Source organism: Barbatula barbatula (genome assembly GCF_947034865.1).
Source record: "Barbatula barbatula genome assembly, chromosome: 17".
In the NCBI taxonomy this organism is placed as follows: domain Eukaryota; kingdom Metazoa; phylum Chordata; class Actinopteri; order Cypriniformes; family Nemacheilidae; genus Barbatula; species Barbatula barbatula.
In genome coordinates, this window is record NC_136780.1 from 13,180,950 (window position 1) to 13,198,740 (window position 17,791).

Consider the following 17,791-nt stretch of genomic DNA (forward strand, 5'->3'; position numbering starts at 1 on the left):
CTGTGACAATAACCCTCACCTGTAACCAGCAGTCTTCCTGTAGTACTGGCTGCACCAAACTGGTTTTTAGCCAAGCATGAGTAAGTCCCACTGTCCATCTTAGTCACGTTTGTGATTCTTAGTGTTCCATCAGGGAGAAGAGTTATCCTAAAAGAGGGAACCACAAAGTTACCTCAAATCAAATTTAACTCCTAATAAAACAAGATTCCCATCATAAATATTTTCTTCCCAGAACAGTAGACGTGTGGTAAGAAGGACGTAATGCGTTTCTGTGGATCCAGACATAAATCCTTGTTCGCTGGCTCAGTGCGTACAGCTGCCTGAGAGCCAATGAGGCTGAAGGATGTGTGTTCACACAAGCTAAATTCACCAACATATGATTTGAGTTTTTACAGTTTCAGTATATCCATAAAAATACAACACATATTTTCATGTCTACTTTTCTAGGTGCTTTCAATTTGACCTGGGTCAGGGGTCTGAGCTACTGGCCTGCGAGACTACCGGCCTGCTTTATTCAGGCCATGAGGTCTTAAAAGGTGATACCCTAAGCTAACACAATTTCACTTTTTTTTATCACCTTTAATGTTATCCCCCAGTTCTTCTTAATCTTTAATATATTCCCTATATAGTGGCTGCAGTATAGTGCGCTACATAGAGGACAGGGACAAATCTCAGGGACACAAACACAACTAGACTCTCCCATCATCATCATCATCAACAGTGCTGTTATTACTGTGAAGACAGACCTTAGTTACATTGTCCATCACATTTAAGTAGTCTTATATACAATATCATATGTAAACAGAACTGTAGCCAGTTCTCATATATATACAGATAATTGGTTGTATTGCCAGCTAGTCTCTCAATGGAAGCCATACCTGCAAGAAGAAAATCGCAGCTCTCAAGAAACACAATCACAGGCATCATTACTTCACTAAACAGCAGAGCGGTGTGTTGGGTGTGAGTCACTCGTGCTCTGTCCATACATCAATAACTGCATAACTGTGCCAATAAATGCATGTCGTTCTAATTCATGCTCGTGAAAACATTTATGTTTGTTCTTACTGTTTATCCGGTGCCTGATGGAGGGAATCGTGTCATTTATTTCAAAACTCATGAACTACAAATTATTTTAGGAGATTGAATTAGATTTCTTTCTATACGCTTGACCGTTTCTACATTATAAATGTACTGTATTTTAAAACAATTTGAAACAAATTCCAATATTATGTTTTTTCCCCATGTCTACGAAACATTGTTTTATGGCGATGTAATATAGAACGTCATACGGATAAGAAAACGTACTCGGTTACTTACGTAACCTCGGTTCCCTGAGATACGGGAACGAGTACTGCGTAGCAGGACGCTATGGGGAAAACTCCTTTTTCTCCGATGACTGAAGCAATTCAAAAGCGCAGTGAAAACTGCACGGTGATTGGTTGGAAAAAAGCAGAGCTTTAAACCAATCGTAGCGGAGCTGCCGGACCAATGGCGATGGCACCCGCCAAAATGGGCGGGGCTTATGGCTATATAAGCGGACACATCGCCGTAGGGTCTTCAGGTTACTTCGACTGAAGCGACGACACAGCAGCTCGTAGCACGGCAAGGAACGCAGTACTCGTTCCCGTATCTCAGGGAACCGAGGTTACGTAAGTAACCGAGTACGTTCCCTATCGATACTTCACTCGTACTGCGTAGCAGGACGCTATGGGGAACAAGTATAATCACGCCGTGCTACAGATGGAACGAAAAACATAAATGGTCTCGGAGCCTGGGCTCGGAGACGGAGTAAAGCAGGGAAACCCTGAAAGCGGTAGAGGCCAAGCTAGAAGGTGGCCTAGACCGGTTATCGTCCCAAAGTAATTAAGTGCTGGCGTGGCCATAGCCATGGCTCAGCGACCTAATTCAAGCAGAAAGGACCCGGGCCTGAAGGGCCGGAACGTCCAGGTTATAAAACCTTGTAAAAGTGGACGGCGAAGCCCAGCAGGCCGCCGCACAGATATCTTTTATAGAGACACCGCTATACCATGCCCAGGAAGAGGCAACGCCTCTAGTGGAATGGGCTCTAATTCCCGTGGGGCATTGAAGGCCCAAGGAAGAGTAAGCCAGCGATATAGCCTCAACTATCCACTTCGATAGTCTATGTTTCGAGACCGAGGACCCTTTGGTGCGGTCACCGAAGCACACAAAGAGCTGTTCCGACCGTCTGAATGGGGCGGAGCGCTCAAAGTATATTCTTAACGCTCTGACTGGGCAGAGCAGACTAAGCTCTGGATCCCGCTCTGAGGAGGGGAGAGCAGAGAGCGAAATAACCTGTGCTCTGAACGGAGTAGAGAGCACCTTAGGTACATAGCCATGTCTTGGTTTGAGAACGACTCTGGCGTCGCCAGGCCCAAATTCCAGACAGGATGAGCTCACAGAGAGAGCCTGTAAGTCACTCACACGCTTCACCGATGCTAAAGTGAGAAGCAGAGCGGTCTTGAGCGTCAAAGGACGGAGGTCCGCAGATAGCAGCGGCTCAAAGGGAGGACCCTTTAGAGCCCTCAGGACCGTGGGCAGATCCCAAGAGGGAACTGTAAGAGGGCGAGGGGGGTGTAGCCGCCTGGAGCCCTTCAGGAAACGAACGACAAGATCGTTCTTGCCCACTCCTTGTCCTCCGATGTGGGTATGTGAGGCTGAAATAGCCGCCACATAGACCTTGAGTGTGGAAGGGGGACGGCCGTTATCCAACAACTCTTGTAAAAATGACAGTATCAGTGATACGTCACAGGACACTGGGTCAGCGCCGCGTGTTGTACACCAGGAGGCGAAGACAGACCATTTGAGGGCGTAGAGGCGTCTAGTAGACGGAGCTCTAGCTTGTGATATGGTGTTCAGTACGCTCTCTGGGAGGTCCGTAGGCTCCCGTCGAGAGGCCAAAGGTGCAGAGCCCACAGCTCTGGCTGGGGGTGCCATATCGTGTTCCCTGCCTGAGAGAGGAGGTCCCGCCTCAGGGGAATGGGCCACGGGGCTGCTATTAGCAGCTGGGAGAGATCTGCGACCCAAGGCTGGTTCGTCCACAGAGGGGCTACCAAAAGCACTCGGTGAGCTTGATCCCTGATTCTCCTGATCGTCTGCTGCAAGAGCGCGATCGGGGGAAAAGCATAGAGGAGCCGGTTGGGCCAAGCGTGGGCCAAGGCATCCTTGCCCTTCGAGAAGTACGTCGGGCAGTGAGTATTGTCTTCTGAGGCAAAAAGGTCGACTTCTGCCTTGCCGAAGAGTTTCCAGATTTGTTGAACCGACATGGGGTGGAGCGTCCATTCGTCTGAAGGAACATTGCTCCGAGATAGCATATCTGCTCCCCGGTTCAGTTTGCCTGGAAGGTGAGTTGCCCTCAGTGAGCGCAGATTGGACTGGGCCCATTCCAAGAGGTGAGAAACTAGGGAAAAAAGGCGTCTTGAGGAGAGGCCTCCCTGGTGATTTATGTAAGATACTACCGTCATGCTGTCTGATCGGACTAAGACGTGACGATCTTTTAGCACCGGTAGGAAGTAGCGGAGGGCCAACCATACTGCCTGCATTTCCAGGTAGTTGATATGGAGGCTTCCTTCCTGGTTCGACCAGAGGCCGAAGGCCGGGTCGCCATCGCACAGAGCCCCCCAACCCGTGTTGGAGGCGTCTGTCGTGACCACTTTCCGACTGGATGTGGAGCCCATGGGCACACCCTGCTCTAGCCAAAGGGGATCTTTCCACGAGGCTAGGGCGGTTACGCAGGCTTGATTCACCACAACACGCAGTCGACCAAGACGCCAAGCGTGTGGAGGAACTCTGGGCTTCAGCCAGTACTGGAGGGGGCGCATCCGGAGGATGCCCAGACTCAGTACCTGAGATGCAGAGGCCATCAGACCTAGCATTTTCTGAAAAACCCTGAGGGGGCGTGAAACCCCGGGTGTGAATGAGGCCGCGAGCCGTCGAATGACCAGAGCTCGGTCTGGAGAAATTCTGGCGGTCATGCGTTTTGAGTCGAAGACTGTTCCCAGGAACAAAATGTTTTGGCTGGGTGACAGTGCGCTCTTGGCAAGATTGATCCTGAGTCCCAGGCACTCCAGGTGGCTGAGGAGGAGGGATCTGTGAGACTTTAGCTCGTCCTCCGACTGGGCTAGAACAAGCCAGTCGTCGAGGTAATTCAGAATGCGGGTTCCCTTCTGTCTGAGAGGGGAAAGAGCCGCGTCCATGCACTTCGTGAAAGTGCGGGGAGCTAGAGAAAGTCCGAATGGAAGGACCGTGTATTGATAAGCAATTCCCTCGTAGGCGAATCTCAAGAATCGTCTGTGACGAGGGGCTATCTGAATGTGGAAGTAAGCATCTTCCAGGTCCAGGGAGAAGAACCAGTCCTCTGGGCGTATTTGCGAGAGGATCTGCTTCATCGTGAGCATCCTGAAGCGCCGTTTCATAAGGGCGTGATTCAGATGCCTGAGATCGAGGATGGGGCGGAAGCCGCCGTCCTTCTTTGGTACTAGAAAGTACCGGCTGTAGAAGCCTGACTCGATTTGGTCTGGGGGAACCATTTCTATGGCTCTTTTTCCCAGTAAATTCCTCAACTCCGTGCGCAGAACGTGAGAATTTGAGTCCTGCACTCGGGTGGGGACGACCCCGCGAAAGCGCGGGGGTCGACGAGCAAACTGGAGTGAATATCCTTGGGATATTATTTCCAGAACCCAGTCTGATACCCCGGGGATGGCTCTCCAGGCCTTGGCCCGGGTGGCAAGGGTTTGGGTGTAAAGAGGAGATACGCCGCCTTTTGGGGGCTTGACTCCCAGGAACAATGGAAGAGGAAGTTTGCTCTTTTTTTTGACAAAGTTTGTGTTTTATTAAACATTTTGCAGAATGTGGTGTGGGCGTTAGAAAAGGCCCCGCACTTCCAACATTGCATTTTAATAAAACATTTTTGCCGGCACCCGGAACTGAACGGGGTGACCTGGCAGACATGAGAGCAGTCTTTGAAGGAGGGCCGGCTGGAGCGGGCCCTGTAGCCTTCCTCTTCCTCGCATCGGGCTCAGGATGGGGCCTGAGGCGCGGGGTCCAGCGTGATCTTTGGCCGGGGACCTTGTCGCTGAGGATGCGGGAAGCGCCGTCCAGATCGGGAGCGCTGACGGCTGTCAGCTCCCGAAGCCTTCTGAGCAGCAGGGGTTCTTACCGGCTGTTGCGTCGAGGCTGGCTTAGGATGGCTCGCCACCGGCCGAGATCCGGGTCTTTTAGGCAGAAAGTGCCTCATGGCTTGCGAAGACTTCTGCGCTGCCGTGAAGCGTTCTGCGAAACCCTCCACCGCCGGTCCGAAGAGGCCGGTCGTGGAAATAGGAGCATCCAGGAAGGGGACCTTATCCGCATCCTTGATCTCCGTGAGCGTCAGCCATAGATGACGCTCAAGCACCACCAAGCTGGCCATGGATCTGCCTATCGCCTGGGCCGTGGCCTTGGTGGCGCGTAGAGCAAGATCCGTCGCGCTCCGTAGCTCTCTGAAGAGCGCAGGGTCAGGGTCGGACTCATCCATGCCTTGGAGGAGCTTGGCCTGATAGACCTGGAGCACAGCCATGGAGTGAAGCGCTGAAGCCGCCTGGCCTGAGGACGAGTATGCGCGTCCAGCGAGGGCCGAGGTGGTCCTGCACGGCTTGGAAGGATGAGACGCTTTAGCCCTCCATCCGATGGCTGCGGGCGGACACAGATGTGCGGCCACAGACTCATCGAGGGGGGGTAGCTTCTCGTATCCTTTTTCCTCTGCGCCGTCCACGGAGGTGAGCGCAGAGGAGGAAGAAGGTCGAAGACGGGCCGAGTAGGGGGCGCGCCATGACTTCGTGAGTTCGCCGTGAACTTCTGGAAAGAACGGTGAGTTACGTTGACGAGGAGCCTGACGGCGCCCCGGCAAAAACCACTCGTCCAAGCGGCTGCGAGAGGGTTCCTCTGGGGGAGACCACTCCAAACCCAGCTCGTTAACCGCCTTCGTGAGGACCCGGAAGAGCTCGGAGTCCGCACTGGGGGCGTGTCCGCCGTGTTCTGGAGACGGCGAGGGGGCGGGGTCATCCAGCGAGCCCGCTAACTCCTCCCCGTCTGAAGCCGCTAACGACATGGCGTCGTCATCCTCCGGTTCGTTTCCACCGAACGAGATCATGTCACAGGCGGCCGCCAGTGGACGCTGATCTGTTCGGGTGAAACAAACCGGGGAAACATCTCTCTGCGGGGAAAGCGAGGCACGGCGTGCCGGCGTGAGCTCGCGTTTCCCCGAGCGCTTAGCTCCTCTACCCCGCTGCTTCTGTCGCAAAGAGTCCTGTGCGAGCAGCGGCGGCGGGGATCGAGGGGCGGAGTCACTCTCTGAAAAGAAAGCTATCCGCGAGCGCAGAGAGGAGAGACTCATACTCTCGCAGTGAGAGCATTCCGTCTCTTTTAGCGCGTTCTCTGCATGGGAGAGACCCAGACATGAAACGCACTCGTCGTGACCGTCGACAGCGTGCAGGAAAACCCCACACGAGCGACAGGGACGACGCGGCATTGTAGCGCAGTGAAAACTGCACGTAAATGCCGCAGGAAATTTGCTCTAAACGCTCTCTGAAAAGAAAGCGTGAAAATTGCTCTTTAGATTCGCCGGATAGCGGCAGGGAAAAGACCGGCTGGATCGCTAAGCCGCTCACACGCGAAGACGCCAACAGAAGCCGCCGGAGCGAAGCCGCTGATGAATCCGCTGGAGCGAAGGCGCTGAGCCGAAGGTCGAATCCGCTGCAGGTGCTCTCTCGACGGCGAAGCAGTCAGTCTCGGGAAGCGAAGACGAGTCGTCGCTGAAGGAGAAGAGATCTGAAGACCCTACGGCGATGTGTCCGCTTATATAGCCATAAGCCCCGCCCATTTTGGCGGGTGCCATCGCCATTGGTCCGGCAGCTCCGCTACGATTGGTTTAAAGCTCTGCTTTTTTCCAACCAATCACCGTGCAGTTTTCACTGCGCTTTTGAATTGCTTCAGTCATCGGAGAAAAAGGAGTTTTCCCCATAGCGTCCTGCTACGCAGTACGAGTGAAGTATCGATAGGGAACAAAACATATATAACCAAATAACAACTTCTCCTCAATGAAAATCGATTTAATGTGAGATCTCTATAATATCTTAATGATTTATTTTAAGTGAGAATGAAATCACAGATGAGATCTCTTTTATATCTCAAGTATTTCTCCTCAATGAGATTTAACGGAGAGCATATGAGAAAAATAAATCACACACAACTCTGTAATATCACTCTTCAATGAGAGTCAATAAGATTGGAAGGAGAGCAAATAAAAAATGACAATCTCAGGAAATCTCTGATCTCTCATATTTCTCAATGAGATTGAATTAAGGTCAAATAAGAATCTCTTTAATATCTCAATTATTTCTCCTCAATGACAATTAATGGGATTAAATGGAGATCGCTTTCTCTTGCGTCTCAGATATTTCTCTCAAGAAGTAAAACAACTCAAATCTGACATATGTCTCAATTTAGAAGCGATCTCAACCGAAACATATCTCATAAAATGTACTAAAGCACTTTACACCTCTGTACTGTTAACACATTTTAACAAGCATCTCATTTGTTTCTATTTTTTATTTCTCCTACTACACAATTATAGGAGGATCATTTGAGACGACAATGTAAATGATGCTTAAACGAAACCCAAGAACTCCATCAAATCTCTATAAAAGAGCAAACTCCAAGCAATAAAATATTCCTCTGGGCAGTTACGTCCCCGTATTTATTCACGATATAACAGAAATGGCAGTTCTTTTACACTAACACACTGTAACGATTTTGTTTGTATCTACACATCGATCATGAATATTTCAGCTCCCTGTCATTGCAACGTGACATAAATCAGTGAAATTTACAGTAGGATCTCGGAAGGCCAGTTGAAAGCAGCCCACGACACACATCAACAGCCCAATATATCATCCACAGCACCCAACTCAACATTCCTAGAACCCCGTACTGCAATGTTAATGTGCTAATGCACAATTCCCTGCCGATGAGCTCGTGTTTAAATTGGACTGGGGACGTCACAGCGAACGCTCTCAATACAAACAACTGTGGCTTAATGCAAATCTATTGTTTTTCGCAGGAGTTTTTCACCCTTGACAGAATTCTCCCGTGCTATTTAATCCAACTTCATTATAAAAAGAGCCAGGCTCGCGGACCGCCACGCTTCCTCAAGTGGCCTCCTACCAGGAATCATTTCATAGTTGACAGAGCCAACCCAAAACAGCGAGCAGCCTCCCGCCGTCCCGGCCTAATGGCCTGCTTCATAATTCATGAGTGTCCTGGTCAGCGAGTTGCCACAATCGTCGGTGCTGCTTCCTTTTGATAATTGTTCAATTGCGGTACAGATAGTGTGAACGCAGCGGAATTGTTGGGGTGTACAAGATCGATGGTCAGATCGAAGGGATAAGAGGAATTAAGGACAAGAATCAGGAAGCAGGCGGTCACGTTGCTGTGATGTTTTCCCTTGTGTCTCATTGAAAGTTATTCTGTGTGTGGCAGAGCAACGCTCTGTGTTTCCCAACCCGTTTCCATCAGTGAACACACTTTAAAAGCTTTGAAAAGGCGCTGCAATGCAATCTAATTCAATACCGTTGTCTGTTCAATATGCAATCTCGCCCGTCCATAAAACGTAACTTAATTTCAACACTTCATTTTACGATCCAGATTACACATCAACGTTAAAATGAATATGGAGAAAAAGCAGGAAAAGATAGTGTAGATGACATGCGTACCTCTCGGTGCTCTGTAGCGGGTCGTTGCCTTTCCTCCACAGGCTGAGGGCTATGGGAAAGGCCTGCGGCTTACACTCCATGGATACCGTGCTGCCTGTCTTGGCTTTAAGCAGAGCTCTGAGAGGGCTTCTGGAAAAGTCTGGGGGCGAAGCTGTTGAAAAACACAGGGTCGAGAGAGTCAAACTGCCGCCTCGGGTGCGGATGCTCCACTCGCATCACTGTGAATGGCAAGGACGGCGCTGCACTCAACTGAGCAGACCATTCAAAGCAGCTTTCTTCAAGAAACAGGTATGGGTTTGTGGTATGAACGGGCCTCATTGTTTGGCTCCATAAGTTCTTAAAGTGATACGTCATACGAATATGAAAACTCTGTCAACATTTATCATGTTTGTCATATGTCATATATCTTTAAATCCCAATTATGAAAAAGTGTGCTATTCATCTAATCAGAATGGCTTTGTCTGAATGAGATGATAATGAGATGTTTTTTCACTAATGTCCTTTCAATAAATAATCATAAATATGTAAAAATAGTTAAATTACTGGATTATCAAAAAGTAGGAGTTACCATAGTTATTCAGTAATTTAACACTTTTGTCAAAGCTGACAAGTTTTGTCGGTTAAATATTTGCATGAAAAACATAAAACAAAAAACACGAAGGGTGAAATGAATTATGAAAATAATCGCGACAAATGGAGGTTTCAGCCGGACAGCAAGAATATGTATCTCTTGTTAAATCTGGAGATTAAATCAAGATACTGTCAAATACTCACAAAACATTGTATATTATTGCTTAAAACATAAATTATGTAACATAAATACTATATATCAATAATATACAATACACTTCAAGGCCCCATTGTCCACAAAAATATTTAACAGCACCCTGATAATTCATAACTTCCACCAAATATAATAATATAGAGCTTAGCATATCTTAAAAGTATATTTAATTAAAATTGTCATTAAAATTGTTTTATTAGTTTGTTATTGTTTTATACTGTACATTGATATAAAAAAAGATTTCTAGTCATTTTAGCTTATTTATTGTTTGTTTTGTCATTTATAATAATTTTTCATCATCTTTAGGCTCTCTTGTAAGTTCGTAGTTAACAAACTTGGGTAGTTAAGTACATGTGTCCTATTGTAGACTTAGAAAACAGCTGTAGGTAATATATCTTCATATTCATCTTTGTAATACAAAACATTTTGTGTTTTGTTGAGATTTTTTCGACATTTTTGCTGTCACACCATAGAACACGTGTACACATTTATTTGTCAACTGCCCATTTAAATGCAGGCAATAGACTATTCACCGCTACCCGTGTTCAGAGGAGCTATCCAGAATTTTAAAGAAGCCCTTCGACTAACTCTATATATTGTTAAGACAATAGTGAAGTAATGCTAATAGACTCCCAGTAATTGGGTCGTCTAATGTATATTCGCTGCCGAGAAGCCTTATTGTACGTAGCTGAAAATAAAGCTGCTTCTTCATTGTCATAGTTAACATGCAATGACCTAAAGCATTGTTAAAGCATCTCTATTACCTAATTAGCCCATCGAGGGCAGCTGGACCCTACACAAACATCATTAGAGAGGGCCAGTGAAGGAATTGGCTGCAGTCGGAAAGCAACGGTGTCCTTGATGACCTCATCAAGCTCTCTCTCTCTCTCTCTCTGAGCTGATGACAAAGGTCTCAGTCTGGCCTTTTTCCCTGTCTGCTTGAAGGTTTTTCCACTGGTGAACCCCACAGCCGTGGCTTTGTCATGTTGTCAACAGAGTGGCCACGGTCCCTCATCTCCCACCAGCCAATCGATAGAGGATTAACATTACTGAGAGCCGCAGTGCCATGCCGGGCCACTCTAAATGTTGCGAAATCAATGTTCTTATGGGAAATGTTGAAAAGAGGGCAGCTCCTTGGTGTGTGAGCCCATTTCAAGTGTTTATTTGGCCATAAAAACCTCGGGAGCACACCAGCGCGTGAGGGCTGTGTTCAGTTATTCGTAATGGACCATATTGCAGTTTGAAGCGTTTTTTTTGAGGAAACTGGGCATTTCTTTAAAGCGCCAATAGAACCAGCGATTCAAAGCTGCGTGAAAAATGCTCCCTGGGTATGTACAAAAATCTTTACCGGTGAAACACCGCTGCAAAGACAAAAACGGATTGGACACGGAAGAAGAACACATTATGTTTTTACCTAACACCACCAGTTCAGCGCCAAAGTAAATGATTCCGTGTTTGTTCTCGGCCACACACTGATATATGCCGGCGTCTGAAAGGTTCACCGAGCTGATGGTCAGGGCCCCGTTGTCTATGTATATCCTGTCCTGTGAAACAGAGGAAAAAAAACATTTTGGAACAACTTGAGGGGGAGCGAATGATTATTGAATTTTCATTTCTGGGTGAACAATCCTTTTTGATGAGACGTGACATTATTCAACAGCAAACTTTATTTTTTACAACAGCAATTACATTATTTTCACTTCTTTGCCTAAGGAGATAACGTATTTACGAAGCGCTCTCTGTCCGTTTAGGGAGGTGTATGTAAATGAAAAGATCTCATTCTAAGATAATAAAAACATAACGCTTCATTGTGTAAGGTCTTTATACACCCTTGAATACACCCCTGTCATTGAGCCTCAAAAAAAGAAAGATATCTTTAAATGTATTTACACTGAATTAACAATTGCTGTAAACTGTGCTTGACATACTCATGATTTTTTAGCTCTGCTTTTATTATGCTATTCCCCCTGAGATACAATAAAACCCACACGCAAACAACTGCAAGTGATGTCACTATTTGGGGGCGGTGCCTCAATACACATGGTTCACAGGTAGACTGTATTTTTGTGGTGAGTCATCTGCGCTGCTTGAATTGTACCTCGACTGCCAGTGGTTCTCCATTCTTCAGCCAGCTGTATGAAGGTTTGGGTTTCCCATTGGCCTTACACTCCCAAAAGAGTCTCTCTTCAATTGACAAAGCGCTGTCTCGCATGGTCTGCCCCCACTGAGGTTTTGCTGAGAAGACAAAAGTACAACATTTTAAAGTTTCAACAACTGTGGCACTTATGTCTTATTATTTCTTTGACATCCAAGTTAAATTTGTTATGATATTTTATTATTTCTTTAAGTTTATTTAAACTTGCCAGAGGATGTCTAAGTATTATTTCGTTTTATAAAAATGAAATGCAGTTATGCGGTAACAGCTTAAAAGACTCAATGGAATTGTTTTTTTTCTCTGTCTTTTAAAAAAACACTATTTATACAGAATCACATCCGACAATCCAAATTTAACTAATTATAAATGAAGCTTGTTTGTTCATTCACCAGGTTTAAACAAACCCTTCTAAAGTTCTGTTTTTGCTCGTGCGTCAGACCTACGCAGAGCTGCGTCCCCTGCGCCGTAACCTGACGCACACCTCTCCAAAACCGTAAAAGTATTAAACCGTAGGTCCGACGCACGAGCATAAACTGAACTTAACCCTTGAACTTTAAATAATACCTCAAATTGTTTTTGTGATGTTTTATTTAACAATAAACTGGCTTATTTCTTAAATTAAAGGAGGGATGCAAGGCCCATCTATGGACTAAACTAATTATTGTGACCTTGCAACCAGAGAAAAATGGCAACAACTGCATATTCCCCCAGCAGCACCCTCACTCGTAGCATTGGGATATGATAAATGCTGATTTGGACACTTTTTGTTCTAAGTAAAAGAAATCAAGAGTAATTTCTTGTGTCTCTACCATGTCACATCTTCCTGTGGTTCTTCATCATTTTAACCAATCACATGCGGTTTGAGCAAGATGGACCGTTAATAAGCTTAAATGACAGAACTGTGCTTGCAGGTTTTTGTGGCAACTAAGCACTTCATGGATTGGTCAGTGTCACATGCGGATTGGCTCATCGAGAATTCCAATCAGCCTTCTTGTGTTTTGCTAAGAATGAATTAAATCCAGTGAACAACCTTGCAACTCAATTATTTTTACTTTTTTCCATTCTTTTCACAACTGTTTCTCAAACTGCCTGGCACACCGCACTGCACTATACAAGCATTGTTATACTTCGACAGTGCTGAGAAGAACTTTAAATGTGTTATCATTCATGAAAGCCTGATCTCTTCAATGGAAGGTCAGTATTGCATGTGCCCAGCTAACCTTCTCAATAAGTCAAATACAGACGTTGAGAATGCCTTACGTTAATAATAAGCATCTTTCATCTCCCTGCGATCTTAAAAGTGGTGTAAGTGAAAAAAGCACTGTGTGAAATCATAAATCTGACAAAATCGAAGAGTGCTATGCTTATTAGCGCCTTTCATTCTCTATATGTGTATTTCATTTCAATCAATAAAAAACCACATGTGTGAAAGGTTGCCGTGTTTACAGACAGAGCGTTTGTTCCCCTATCAATTACTATGTTGCTATTTTTATCACGTTATTCAATAATTTTAAACAAGCCACGGCTAGCCGCCAAACACAGTAATTCTACATGCAGCGATCCATAGTCACAGTCATCCAAGGATATCTCCACATCATTAGCTTCAGCTCCGTTCTTGTTATTGTGTCGAAGCAAAATGACAAACCCAAGGAGAAGGAAAATGAGAACCCAATGGTTCTCACATGCTTGATTCTAGTGCTTAATAACCCGGTTGAAGCGCGTCTCACAGAAATCGGCTCTGTAAAGGATTCTGTGTATTTCAATTCAATTTTCAATAAAAATACTAGGGCTGTGTAAAAATATTGATTCAACATCGAAACAATATTCTTAATATAAGTGCTTCAGATGACAGCTTTCCTGTAGTTCAGTGGTAAGAGCATTGCGTTAACAATGCAAGGTTGTGGGTTCGATCCCAGGGAATTGCAGATACTTTAGTATAAATGTATACGATAATGCAATGTAAGTCGCTTTGGATAAAAGCATCTGCCAAATGCATAAATCTAAATGTTAAGTAATTAAACATAATTGTTACATAATTTTGTTAATGTAAATGTGTATAGCAATAATATAGCTAAGTTGGAGGGATCCGTAACCAGCATTCCTTTTTCAATCTGAATTCTGTGACTGCAAATGTAACATTTTTAAAATAAAATCCTTTAGGGTGTCATGGAGGGTCTCGCTGTCCACTGCTCACCACATGATCACTGGGGTCCCCCAGGGATCAGTGCTTGGACCGCTCCTTTTCTCCATCTACACACCTTGGGACCCATCATACAGGCACACGGCTTCTCGTATCACTGTTATGCTGACGACACCCAGATCTACATCTCGTTTCACCCAGACGATACCACTGTAGCAGCTCGCATAACAGCCTGCCTAGAAGACATCTCAGCTTGGATGAAAGAGCATTATCTCCAGCTGAACCCGGCCAAGACAGAACTACTCTTGTTTCTGGCACATCCCACGGTGCAACGCAATCTCACCAACCAACTTGGCAATTCCATAATCACTCCCTCCGAATCAGCCAGGAACCTCTGAGTCATATTTGATGAACAGCTGTCCTTCAATGATCACATTGCAAAGACAACGCGATCTTGCCGATATGCCTCATGTGACACCCCTTTTCATCTCTCTCCGCTGGCTACTTGTTGAAGCCCGTATCAGATTCAAGTCACTGATGCTTGCCTACAGGACTATCACTTGAATACTTCACAGACACATGAAGAAAAAATAAATAAATAAATGTATGTACACTAACCCTCTCTCTCCCAACGGGTAGTGGTCTAGCTTTTGTTGAAACTAGTAACTTTGTATTAGCATCTATTGTACTATTGCTCTTTTATGACAGATCGCTTATTGCTCCCTGAACTCTTTGTAAGTCGCTTTGGATAAAAGCTTCTGCTAAATGACTAAATGTCAAATGAAACTTGAAGTCTGGAGAAGGCACCCATCAACCCTGAGACGGCTGGAGCAGTTTGCTCAGGAAGAGTGGGCCAAACTACCTGTTAACAGGTGCAAAAGTATAATTGAGTTCTACAGAAAACGTTTGCTTGCAGTGATTAACTCTAAAGGTTGTGCAACAATATATTAGGTTGGGGTCCCATCATTTTTGTCCATGACATTTTCATTAGTTTTATTATTTACGATATTATGTCGAAAAAAAATCAAGAGCAAAGTCTGATTAAATATGGAATAAACAAAGGTGGATGCCAATTACTTTAGTCAGTTTCAAGTTACTTCATAGAAAATTGGGCATTCTTTTTTTTTGTGGAGGGGTACCAACACATTTGAGCACGTCTGTACCTATCTTTACATGGCTTTAATTATTATAAATCATTATTTTAACTTAGCATGGCAAACTAGGGAGAGAAAGATTTGATGTTATGAACATTGATTTTTATGCATTTGCTCTATAACTGATTTGTTGTGAGTTACAGTTTGCTGTATGTCAAGTAACCTGCAATTTTATGTTTAAAACAAAGATATCGATAGAGAGACAAAAGTTACAGATTGCAGCTTTAAGCATGTTTGCCCAAGCTCTCTTTGAAACCAGTGTTTGTGTTGAATTTGGAGCAGAATCTTGATCTTACGAAACCAAGACCAAATTCAGGCATAAACTGGAAAGGAATCTGGCGAAGATAATGAGAGTTGGCCTAATTGGTGTTCCACTGTTGCATATAATGAATATTGTTATTCATAGAAACATAATGAATAACACAACAGAGGCTGAATAATGAGTTCATCATGCATGTCTATCTTGACTGAAGGACACTTCACACTAGAGGTCTTCTCGGGTCCAAAGATCTTTACCCGACCTGAAATGACCCGAATCACTTTTTACCCGACCCGAGACAGACCCGATAACGTTTTTATTTTAAAGCCCCGACCCGAGACAGACCCGATAACGTTTTTATTTTAAAGCCCCGACCCGAGATAACGTTAGACCGAAGTCCCACCCATCGTATATATTATTTAAACCCGACTAGAGCTGTAAACCGACGTGTATTAATGAAATTGATATGGCAATGAACACGTTGATCCTCTTGTTTTGCTCTGGCAAATTGCGCAAACTGAGGCTAAATGAGTTGTGCCAGTTTTAGCTGAATCAAATCTAAATAAGTGACGACATGGCAACCACTCGCGCGAACATTCTGTCTCAACAACGTGTTACAAACCGCGTAGTACTGAAATGTGCGCGTCTTTTAATATCTACTTCTGGTCGCCTGGTGGAAGTATGTTTTTCCTGAATATGATGGTAACTACATCGAGTGCAAACCCCTGCAGCGTTGGAAACTTCAGGATTTCAATTCTAAGGTGATTTCAGATCACCGCGACTTTCGGAAGATTTGCGTGGCTTTCAACCGATCGGCTGAGGGTTGGAGGAGAGTTGGTAACTACACGCACTGTTATTGTACAGGATAGTTCGGGTCTTCCTCAGGTCAATTAAGCAAAAAAAAATTTACTTTATATTACCCGAGACCCGAAGACACTAATAATATACCCGACCCGTGTCCGAAGCTCCCGTGAATCTTTTAGACCCGAACCCGCTCGGGTCTCGGGCCGGACCTCGGGTTTTCGGATCTAAGTGGACCCGTGAAGACCTCTACTTCACACCTCTGCTAGATGACTATGTTCTATAGCTAAATCTAGCTAATAAAGACTTTGAGTGTGAAATTGTAGCTCTTATACAACAGTTTTACCAAGAAAAAGGAAACATTATGGATATTATAGACAATATCAATTACAGTTTGGATACAAATATGCCAGCTAGTCCATTGAAAAAAGATGTGGTTTTACTAAAATGGTCATAAACCGTTACTGCTAATTAAAAGAAATTGACAAGCTCCTGTTTCTAATGCAAAATAAAAACCATCCATCCATAATAAATGGATTTGGCGACATAAAACTGTACCTCTTGCCATTTGACACCTTTCTGGATCAACGCAAGTGTCTGAAGTTAGCATTTAACACTACTGAGTCTTGGCACGATGCAACATTACACTGCCAAACCCATTACGTGAGCTTCATTTATTCTCGTCTTTGCGAATATAGCAAGTGTAAGAAATCCCAGACAGGGCAGAAAGAAATCAGAAAGTAATTCGCTGCAGATATCTTGTTAAATAAAAGCACTGGCAGAGTTCCTCTTGCTAAATGCTGCTGTGCATTTTAAAGGTCGTGACAAACAATATTACCTGAATGTTTTAAATAATTTGCATGCATTAACTTCAAGAACAGAGGAAATGATGTGACAAACATTACCTGCTATGGCAAGTGCAATTAATGAGAATTTCAATATTAAAAATCATCTGTTTACTAGACTGAAAACATAATATTTCCTTAGACTCGCAAAACTCTCGCTTAACACTTAACTCTGATGACATATTAGACTAAACGAGTATCTTTTGGATGCACGATAAACATAGGTTCATGTGGCGCACCTAACACGTATTTTGACATGATGCAGAAATAATCATCCCATGTGTTCAACAAAACAAACACAACACATAAATATGGCAAGTATTTTCTTACGTCATTCATCATGAAACCACAAAACATCGAGGCAGTAAGGATTTGAATTATGAAACATATTATTTGAAGGAACAAAAATTATCACAATAAACTAAATTGTGTTCTCTACCTTGCACACAGCATCATTTTAACATAGGAATAATAATCTATTTATTTTATTGATTTTCTACTGAAATTCTCATTACCGAAATGCGTCCAGATTTGTGCATTATATGTCGTAATGTTGTGGACGTTCTTCTAGATGTTCTCAAATGAGAATTTTTTTGAAATAATTTACAGAACATTTAATCTATAATAAAAATGAAGAAATTAAGTGTCCATAACTGATGTTCTTGCCCTCCGTAACACTTTTAAAAAGACAAAAAAATATTTACAATAAGTAAAATTTTATACCTTTCACGGGTTAACAGATTTATTTTTCTGGTTAAAAGCAGTGGCGGTTCTACATTGAATTGCACCCCGGGCGAGACCACCTTTGAGCGCTCAATTCGCGCCAATCGCACCGCAAGTAGATCATCGCGTCTTTGCATAAACTTAACATGTAAATCACTCGCGCTT

The 17,791-nt window shown here is 44.4% G+C and overlaps 1 protein-coding gene across 1 annotated transcript in view; it reads right to left on the reverse strand.

Moving 5' to 3' along the window:
• The window catches only part of cntn3a.2 (contactin 3a, tandem duplicate 2), a gene marked incomplete at both ends in the record, with an annotated part of 52,210 nt that overhangs the window by 18,284 nt on the left and 16,135 nt on the right, over positions 1-17,791 (reverse strand). Inside the window, 4 exons of the mRNA XM_079479036.1 lie at positions 20-147; positions 8,766-8,916; positions 10,964-11,093; positions 11,648-11,784. Coding sequence (XP_079335162.1) covers positions 20-147; positions 8,766-8,916; positions 10,964-11,093; positions 11,648-11,784 — 546 coding nt within the window. The remainder of the gene's footprint in view (positions 1-19; positions 148-8,765; positions 8,917-10,963; positions 11,094-11,647; positions 11,785-17,791) is intronic.